General features: G+C 47.4%; 1 protein-coding gene across 3 annotated transcripts in view; it reads right to left on the bottom strand.

Annotated features, from left to right (window-relative positions):
- Positions 1 to 1,234: 1,234 nt before the first annotated feature.
- The window catches only part of LOC115152133 (furin), a 166,353-nt gene continuing 156,971 nt past the window's right edge, over positions 1,235 to 10,616 (bottom strand). For all 3 annotated transcript variants that reach the window (XM_029696672.1, XM_029696673.1, XM_029696674.1), the window contains exons 11-15: positions 7,884 to 7,987; positions 7,479 to 7,776; positions 7,046 to 7,173; positions 6,497 to 6,625; positions 1,235 to 2,520 (exon numbers count right to left, since the gene is read on the bottom strand). In XM_029696672.1, the coding sequence (XP_029552532.1) occupies positions 1,817 to 2,520; positions 6,497 to 6,625; positions 7,046 to 7,173; positions 7,479 to 7,776; positions 7,884 to 7,987 (1,363 nt within the window). In that variant the 3' untranslated portion in view covers positions 1,235 to 1,816. The remainder of the gene's footprint in view (positions 2,521 to 6,496; positions 6,626 to 7,045; positions 7,174 to 7,478; positions 7,777 to 7,883; positions 7,988 to 10,616) is intronic.

The raw sequence follows: 10,616 nt of genomic DNA, 5'->3' as shown, positions 1-10,616 counted from the left end.
GTCATATTTTCTTTACAGTAGACAAACATATGCACATTCTGTTCAGAATAACCCAGTGTATGACGCCATATGATCTTGTAACTGTACCTGTACTTAAATATAGATCATATACGGAAATGTGAAGTACACATTTGGACTCATGGGTGTTTGGCTTGCTTGTATGACATCAAAACAGTATTTAGTTATAATCCTCAACGTCTCATCTTTCAAAATACATAGTCTCATTCATTTACAACTTTCCCTCACTCAGTCAACAAAAAAAGTTGCCCAATTAGTGAGCGAGATTGGGGCAACTTCATATCGCGTGCGGTGTTCAAGTGCAGAACGGCTGTCAGTCGAAACCCATACAGCGCTATGAAGCGCAGAGCTTGAGGTCTGACGTCATATATAGCATGTTACTGTACTGCCACTGCATTCAAATGTAGGCATTTATCAATGCCCAAATCTGCAAACTTTCTCTCTTACATTAAATAAAACCCTGTTGAGGTCTTCATCCAATCAGAAACGGTGTTGGGAGGCTATTCAGTTCTTGTCTACAAAGTCACTGTCACACAGGCACACGCATACACACGTATACTAATACATACGGACATCTCTTCCGATGTCTGCTTAAAGGAAAACTCCACCCAAAAACTATATTTTGTTTCATTACATGCTGACCAGACCGGACAAGTCGCGTGTGCGAGCGTCGCAATATAAATTTAGAAATCCACGTTAGTCAATTATTGCACCCACACTGCTCTGCGGGCCAACGAGCGTCTGCGTTGCCAAGGGATAAAATAGAAGTAATTTATATTTCTGACGCAGATCGCGCTGCAAGTCCTGCCTCTCCCATCTCCTCATTGGTTTATAGAAGCAGGTACCCACGTGCCATCTCCTCATTGGTTATACCCACGTGGGTGATTGAAAGAGAAATGTTGTTGTGGTAATACTATGAAAGTGTAGATGCCAATCACCATATAAGTTCAAAGATGAAAAAGCCTGGAAGGAGAGATGACTAGAAACGTTTCGGTTCGCCGTTTTATGTGTGGATTAATTGTCGGAGTACAGGACCTTGTGCATTTCAGGTAAAATAACAACTCAATGTTTATATCCCAGGACAAATTAGCTAGCAACAGCAAGCTAGCTAAATAGGACAAATTAGCTAGCAAGTGCAAGCTAACTAGCTAAATTGCCATAAAGGTTTAATGCTTTTCGACCTGTCCCCAAATTAATGTCATTGGTTCAGAGTTTGTTTTGATATTTTAACCTGTGTGTCATGATTGCGTTTGGTGTAGGGAGACAAAATACATTTATTCACAATAGCGCACAATGGCGCACGCGCACAGCCGGTTTGGGTTCCGTGTTAGTCCATTGTTGATATAGTCCCAAAATGTTTTGCATGTCACAGCAATCAAGTTTTCAAGATATGCAACTTTCAAAATACAGAAATCGGCCTTTCTACAATAAACTAAAGGTCAATGGGAAACATTAGCGAAAACTGTACTTTACCAAGACCCTTGGGCCAGGGCAAATAATCTTATTCAAGTGTTTAAAAACAAAAAATGAACTTAAAATAAAACCAAAATAATATATATATAGTCATTATAAAACAAAAACATTTTCAATTGATTAATGCTTAAGGGTGAATCATTGGACCAGGAGGTGCTTGCTGGGCTGAGCCATTACATCCCTGGATCAGAATCTCTGTGTATCAGCTAGGGACAATGCCTAAACCAGACTCACACTACAGACCCATGAGCTCTAGCAGAGGGAGGGGCTGGAGAGACCAAACCCTCTGAAGAGTTTCCTCCAGACGTAGGGGTCAGAGAGGGGGCTAGAGAGAGCTCTGTGTCCTGATAAAGGCTGTCCTCTCACTGTGGCAGTTCAGTTCTTCACTGTCGGAATCAGAGCCCCCCAGTGTTACCTGGTCCTCGTCACCCCACACGGTGGGGATCCCTTTATATGATACCCTGCCCTGCCTCTCCCAGCCCAGCCCCAGGCCGAAGCCCCCCGAGGCCCATCCCCCTGTCTCCACAGAGTGCAGTTTGGTCCTACGGGCCCAGGGGGCGCCACCAGAGTGCAGCTGCAGCATAAGGAAGACCCCGGCAAAGGCTGCCAGGATGAAGGCACAGCTGAGCACCGCCAGGAGGGTGGCCAGAGGGGAGGACAGGGCCAGGCTAGGTCCTGGAGGCTCCCCCACTCCCCCACCTCCCCCCTGCTCTAACCCCACTGAGCTTTCCCCTGGTCCACCCACATCTCCCTGGAGGTCGGGGCCAGTGGGGGACTTGCGCTGGACCTGGTTCTGGTGCAGGCAGGCGGTGAGGACCAGGTGGCTGTGAGGGGGGCAAGAGAGGCAATCGCTGGGCCCGGGGCCGGAACAGGTGAGGCAAGCAGGGTGGCATGGCAGGCAGGACTGGACAGAGGACAAGTCCACCCAGTTGTCCAGGGACATGTTGAGGAGCTGGGGGCCCGTGGTGAAGCCGGGGGGGCAGAGCTTCACACAACCCTGCAGGAACAGGGAGAAGCCTAGGCTGCACTCTGGAAAGGGGGAGAGAGGGGAAGAGCGAAAGAGAGAGAAAGAGAAACTGAGAAAGCCAGATGATACACACACACAGGGGGATGAGGTGCTGATTTTCTGAGCATTCTGAGCAAGTCATTTAGCAGACGCTCTTATCCAGAGCGACTTACAAATTGGTGCATTCACCTATAATATCCAGTAGAACAACCACTTTACAATAGTGCATCTAAATCTTTTAAAGGGGGGGGGGGGGGGGTTAGAAGGATTACTTTATCCTATCCCAGGTATTCCTTAAAGAGGTGGGGTTTCAGGTGTCTCCGGAAGGTGGTGATTGACTCCGCTGTCCTGGCATCGTGAGGGAGCTTGTTCCACCATTGGGGTGCCAGAGCAGCGAACAGTTTACATTTTAGTCATTTAGCAGACGCTCTTATCCAGAGCAACTTACAGTAGTGAATGCATACATTTCATACATTTTTCTTCTCCGTACTGGTACATACATACACCCACACACAAAAAAGCAAAAACATGCCACAAATTAAGCCTTTTAACACTCCTGTTATATGTGCAGGTTGACGTTTATTGTCATGAGTCTTGCCCTGGAGGCAGAACTGAGTGGTTTCGCAAGATGGGCCTGCTGCAAAGTCAAAATTGGGTAAATCGTAAAAATGTATGAAAGCAAAAATTTGCATTTAGGTCTTAATTTAAGGTTAGGTTTAGGCATTATGGTAAAACCGGGTGTACACTACACGACTTTCAGAATCCTAACATCGCTGAGCCTCTCACATTAAACAACCGTCTTTCTTGTAGTTTTTTGTCTTGCCAAAGTAGTGGTGCGCACACTACACGATGAGGCACAGATGGGGTGTCACACACTACACGATGAGGCACAGATGGGGTGTCACACACTACACGATGTGGCACAGATGGGGTATCACACACTACACGATGTGGCACAGATGGGGTGTCACACACTACACGATGTGGCACAGATGGGGTGTCACACACTACACGATGTGGCACAGATGGGGTGTCACACACTGCACGATGTGGCACAGATGGGGTGTCACACACTACACGATGAGGCACAGATGGCGTGTCGCACACTACACGATGTGGCACAGATGGGGTGTCGCACACTACACGATGTGGCACAGATGGGGTGTCGCACACTACACGATGTGGCACAGATGGGGTGTCGCACACTACACGATGTGGCACAGATGGGGTGTCGCACACTACACGATGTGGCACAGATGGGGTGTCGCACACTACACGATGTGGCACAGATGGGGTGTCGCACACTACACGATGTGGCACAGATGGGGTGTCACACACTACACGATGTGGCACAGATGGGGTGTCACACACTACACGATGTGGCACAGGTGGGGTGTCACACACTACACGATGTGGCACAGGTGGGGTGTCACACACTACACGATGTGGCACAGGTGGGGTGTCACACACTACACGATGTGGCGTCACACACTACACGATGTGGCACAGATGGGGTGTCACACACTACACGATGTGGCACAGATGGGGTGTCACACACTACACGATGTGGCACAGATGGGGTGTCACACACTACACGATGTGGCACAGATGGGGTGTCACACACTACAAGATTCTTCACTTGGCTGTGAGGATTTTCGATACCACCACAATGTCTCACGAAAATGTTTTCAGTCAGACATTCACACCTGCCATACAGAGTTAAAATATACTGCTCAAAAAAATAAAGGGAACACTTAAACAACACAATGTAACTCCAAGTCAATCACACTTCTGTGAAATCAAACTGTCCACTTAGGAAGCAACACTGATTGACAATAAATTTCACATGCTGTTGTGCAAATGGAATAGACAACAGGTGGAAATTATAGGCAATAAGCAAGACACCCCCAATAAAAGAGTGGTTCTGCAGGTGGAGACCACAGACCACTTCTCAGTTCCTATGCTTCCTGGCTGATGTTTTGGTCACTTTTGAATGCTGGCGGTGCTTTCACTCTAGTGGTAGCATGAGACGGAGTCTACAACCCACACAAGTGGCTCAGGTAGTGCAGCTCATCCAGGATGGCACATCAATGCGAGCTGTGGCAAGAAGGTTTGCTGTGTCTGTCAGCGTAGTGTCCAGAGCATGGAGGCGCTACCAGGAGACAGGCCAGTACATCAGGAGACGTGGAGGAGGCCGTAGGAGGGCAACAACCCAGCAGCAGGACCGCTACCTCCGCCTTTGTGCAAGGAGGAGCAGGAGGAGCACTGCCAGAGCCCTGCAAAATGACCTCCAGCAGGCCACAAATGTGCATGTGTCTGCTCAAACGGTCAGAAACAGACTCCATGAGGGTGGTATGAGGGCCCGACGTCCACAGGTGGGGTTTGTGCTTACAGCCCAACACCGTGCAGGACGTTTGGCATTTGCCAGAGAACACCAAGATTGGCAAATTCGCCACTGGCGCCCTGTGCTCTTCACAGATGAAAGCAGGTTCACACTGAGCACGTGACAGATGTGACAGAGTCTGGAGACTCCGTGGAAAACGTTCTGCTGCCTGCAACATCCTCCAGCATGACCGGTTTGGCTGTGGGTCAGTCATGGTGTGGGGTGGCATTTCTTTGGGGGGCCGCACAGCCCTCCATGTGCTCGCCAGAGGTAGCCTGACTGCCATTAGGTACCGAGATGAGATCCTCAGACCCCTTGTGAGATCATAAGCTGGTGCGGTTGGCCCTGGGTTCCTCCTAATGCAAGACAATGCTAGACCTCATGTGGCTGGAGTGTGTCAGCAGTTCCTGCAAGAGGAAGGCATTGATGCTATGGACTGGCCTGCCCGTTCCCCAGACCTGAATCCAATTGAGCACATCTGGGACATCATGTCTCGCTCCATCCACCAACGCCACGTTGCACCAGACTGTCCAGGAGTTGGCGGATGCTTTAGTCCAGGTCTGGGAGGAGATCCCTCAGGAGACCATCCGCCACCTCATCGGGAGCATGCCCAGGCGTTGTAGGGAAGTCATACAGGCACGTGGAGGCCACACACACTACTGAGCCTCATTTTGACTTGTTTTAAGGACATTATATCAAAGTTGGATCAGCCTGTAGTGTGGTTTTCCACTTTAATTTTGAGTGTGACTCCAAATCCAGACCTCCATGGGTTGATAAATTGGATTTCCATTGATTATTTTTGTGTGATTTTGTTGTCAGTACATTCAACTATGTAAAGAAAAAAGTATTTAATAAGATTATTTATTTCATTCAGATCTAGGATGTGTTGTTTAAGTTCCCTTTATTTTTTTGAGCTGTGTATTTGGTCAACATTTTGATTTGAATAACATTGCCTTTGAACTTCAGAGCTGTAACGATTTGTCACTTTGGTTAAAGGCAAGTACAAATGCATACTAGTAGCAGTCATCGCTCCTGTTCGAGTCTACACATTTTGTGTGATGCGAAACAACGTCATCTCACTGGATAATTGTTTTTGCGAGCTCTCATAGGCTATTGCTGATCACCTTTCTTAAAACTTGTCGTTGCACTTCTCACACTGCAAGAGCATTGAAGATTTAATGCTGATAAAATCTAACATGTTTGAAAATATCGGGATGTCTGGAACTGCTCAAAGATGGGATCAGATTGTGTCGCTTACTCGCTCACATTAAACGAGCGTCGGGGACAGCCGCGCACCCCGAGTAGGCAACGACATGGGAATTTTGTCTCTCCGATCTCAAAAACTACACCGGGGCCAAAACCGTGTCGTGTACACCTGGCTTCAGGAGGTTAGGGATAGGTTTAAAATCCGATTTGATAACTTTGTGGCTGTGCCAGCTAGTGACCACTCTGCAGAGCTGCCTCTAGTACATGAGTCATCTCAAAAAACGGCAACCTGCATCATATGCATGAGAACCCCACATCCACATGCTGAGTGTCACCAAGAGGCTTCTAATCCCATCTGGAATCTTTTAGTGCTATAGATATCTCAGTGTGTCTCGGACAGTCAGTCTCACCGATGCAGATCTGCTGGGTGTCGAAGGTCTTGCAGCTGTTGTTGGACGGCCGGGGGAAGTCAGGAGACGAGGGGTTAATGGAGCTGGAGCCTGTACCGTACAGGATCAGAGTAAACTGACTCAACACACCTGGGAGGGGTGGAGGAGAGAGAGGGTGAACACATTTCAAATTCAAGAGAGAGGAGAACAGAAGGAATGAACAATTCAGTACCTCTAAGAGGAGAGAATGGGTGAGTGTCAGAGAGATACTAATATGATGACGGTGAAGAGGTAGGTGAACTGACTGAAACACAGGGAGAGGAGAACAATTGCTGATTAAGAACGAGAGAGAGAACTGATATGATGTGGACAGGAATATGGATGAAGAGGAGGCAGAGGGAGTAAAGAGAATCACTCATCTTATTTCCCCTGCTGTGCTGAGACTGTAACAAACGACAGCAGAGGAGACCTTCTGGAGTAAGGAGAAGGGAAAGGAGAGAGAAAAGAGGAGGGAGGAGCCTCTCCTGTGTATGTGAGGAGGGGTATGAAGGTACACAGATGTCCTCTTACCATAGTCATGTCCTTGTTCTGAGACGTTCTCTATCTCCAGGGTCCACTCCCCTCGAGGGTCCTCGTCCCACATGTGGGTGGTCATGAAGGCCCAGTCAATAAATCCCTCTGGCGAATAGTCTTTAGGCCTGAAAAGAGGGGGAGAGAGAAAGAGAGAGACACAGAGAGAGTAGTTAGGGCTCACAGCCAAAAACATAGATCTCATAGCAACCATCCTAAACCATGAAGGGCTCTTCAAAAACAATACCTCCCAGAACGGCTGCTAAAAATACACAGCACTTCAAGCAAACATAAATTAAAGACGTCAAACACTGCACTGTGTTTTTCTGTGAACATGTTTATGTTTACCTGGAGGATGATGTATCTATCGGACTGATATGAGGTTGATGAGGATTCCTTTGTATTTCCACAGTAGGTGTGTGTGTGGGTGTACCTGGGAGCCAGCAGGGTAGAGCGTGTCCCTAGGGGGCTGATGAGGTGTATAGCCAGGTTTCCTCTGTGGTTGTAGGAGAGAGTGAGGCGGGCCTGGACATGCTCCAGAGAGTTGACATACTCTGGTCTGCCCCAGCAGGAGTCCAATGTCTTACTGAACAGCAGCCGGCTACCTATGTCCCTCGGCTCTGAGAGCATGGTGAGGACACACTGGTGCTGTGGGCCCACGCTGGTCCAGTTCTGAGCCAGGACCACCATGGCCCCCGCATCCAGCAGACCATACCCATACGAATGACTCACTGAGAGAGACAGAAAAACCATGAGTGAAGTTCCAAAGAGTCATGTGAGTCCACTTATCATGTAGTTCAGTCAGCCAAGGCATGTCCAATGAGTGCTCTCCTGTTACCTTTGCGGCCCACTCCATTGGTCCTCCAGTCGTCAGTGCTGAGGTGGGCGGGGTGAGAGGTTCTCACCACCAAGTGCTGCATGTCCCGCCACGTCAGGTTCATACTATACAGCGAGAGAAAGATATGTATTCTTATATTAGAGATGTTCTAATAAAAGAGAGTTTAAGAGGCATTTCTAGAGAGAGAGAGAGATGTCCCTCCACATCAGGTTCATAGTTCAAGCAGATAGGAAAGAAAGACATGCAACACAAAAAAAGATGCATACAAACACCACTAGAGACATGTCAATGTCAGTCACACACAGCAGTGAAACGGACGTGGACGTGGTCCATAAGGTTTTAACAGCAGTGTCCAGTAACAGCACCATTATAAAGGCAGCCATTAAGCACTGGTGTTTAATGGTGAGAGAACACAGTAACACCTTAAAGTAGTATAGCAGAGTACTGTACTGAACAGTAGCCCACGTAGAGCAGTCAGTAATGACATCAAGCCTAGATGCTAATGCTTTTGTTCTTGAAACCGCCAGGACGGGTCACCTTCCACTAAATAGAAGGGCCATATTAAATCTCTCCAGCTGATTTAGCAGGGAGCGGCAGTAGGTTGGTAGGAAGAGCAGAGAGGACAAGAAGTTTAGGGAGCACATGCCTTTGGAGTGAGTGGAGAAATGGAGGCCCGCGGGCAAAGATAATCAAACCATAAATCACATGGGTTTACAGCTCAACTCGCTGCCTGCGCCGGGCCGAGACAGAAATAGAAGCGCTAGAACTGCTCCGCAGCTTGACAGCGGTAGCGGAAGCAGCAGACTCTCACCTCAACAACCTTTCACATCCATACACTCCCTCCGTCACCATTCACGTCTCACACTCATGTGTTATTAATGGACATCCCTCCATCCACTCAATGTCACCTCGCTGGAAAAACAGCGCTCTCCCTATTAAATGATTCAATCTCCATGAATTCCATCTGCTGGAGAAATACAGGCAGACCTGTTATTATTGCTCTCTCTCAGGAAATGCTGAGGTGATCTACACTTTGTGGAGAATTATTGGGTTTGAACTTTCATTGTCTGTGAATGATAGGGTATATTGAAGCAAACTTCCTCCCTGCATTCACAACGCCCTTCTCTGTGGCTGCAGTGGCTGGAGGGTTGCAACGACTACCAGTATGCAGTACATACAGTGCATTCGGAAAGTATTCAGACCCCTTGACTTTTTCCTTTATGAAAACCTGATCCACTTTCCATCAGGACAATGACCCTAAGCGCACAGCCAAGACAATGCCAGAGTGGCTTAGGGACAAATCTCTGAATGTCCTTGAGTGGCCCAGGCAGAGCCCGGACTTGAACCCGATCGAACACCTCTGGAGAGACCTGACAATAACTGTGCAGCAATGCTCCCCATCCAATCTGACAGAGCTTCAGAGGATCTGCAGAGAAGAATGGCAGAAACTCCCCAAATACATGTGTGCCAAGCTTGTAGCGTCATACCCAAGAAGACTTGAGGCTGTAATTGCTGCCAAATGTGCTTCAACAAAGTACAGAGTAAATACTTATGAATACTTATGTAAATGTCAAATTTCAGTTTTGAATTGTTTCTATATTTGCAAAAATTTCTAAAAAACTGTTTTTGCTTTGTCATTATGGGGAATTGTGTGTAGATTGATGAGAAAAAACTATTTCATCAGTTTTAGAATAAGGTCGTAACGTAACAAGATGTGGAAAAAGTCAAGGGGTCTGAATACTTTCCGAATGCGCTGTACACTACTATACACACCTTTTGTCTTTGCCCAGTGACAATGTTTGTGGGGGGACAGTTAGGACACATGCCAGGCATACGCTAATGAAGATGTAGAGTGTATGAGCCTGAGGACTGACAGCTGACTGGATCTGACATCTGTCAGCCTATCAAAAATGAGGGAGGAGATACAAAGAGATGTACGCTACTATAGGAGTAGTCTACAGACCTGATCACTGGCTGGCCATGCCAGTCTCACTAGCCACCACACACTATTCTTTTCAGGGCAGTTGTCTTATTCTATTGAGAGTTCTACTGAGAGACAAGTTAAACAGAGGTTCTACTGTTCTTGGGGGGCTATCCTCCTGTAGGTTTTCGCTTCAACCCCAGTTGTAACTAACCTGATTCAGCTTATCAACCAGCCAATTATAAGAATCAGGTGCGCTAGATTAGGGTTGAAGTGAAAGCCTACAGGATGGTAGCTCTCCAGGAACAGGGTTGGAAAGCCTACAGGATGGTAGCTCTCCAGGAACAGGGTTGGAAAGCTATGTTCTAGTAAGAGATGACAGTTTAACTTTTTAAGGTATAGGGGGCAGTATTTTCATTTTCGGATGAAAAAAGTGCCCAGAGTAAACTGCCTAATACTCGGCCCCAGAGTCAAATATTTGCATATTATTAGTAGATATGGATAGAAAACACTCTGAAGTTTCTACAACTGTTTGAATGATGTCTTTAAGTATAACAGAACTCATATGGCAGGCAAAAACCTGAGAAAAATCCAACCAGGAAGTGGGTAATCTGAGAATTGTAGTTCTTCTTTTGAATCCCTCTGGAAACTACAGTGTCTGTGGGGTCACGTTGCACTTCCTAAGGCTTCCATTGGCTGTCAACAGCCTTTAGAAACGTGTTTCATCCTTCTCCTGTTACTGGGTGGACTGCCTGGGTCCAGTGAGTTGTTTACTGCGCAGGCACATTTTGCGCACCGCTCCTTCTTTTTCC

Source organism: Salmo trutta, chromosome 17 (assembly GCF_901001165.1).
Source record: "Salmo trutta chromosome 17, fSalTru1.1, whole genome shotgun sequence".
Classification (NCBI taxonomy): domain Eukaryota; kingdom Metazoa; phylum Chordata; class Actinopteri; order Salmoniformes; family Salmonidae; genus Salmo; species Salmo trutta.
The sequence above is the reverse complement of the archived record's forward strand: the minus strand, read 5'-3'. Positions and strand labels throughout refer to the sequence as shown.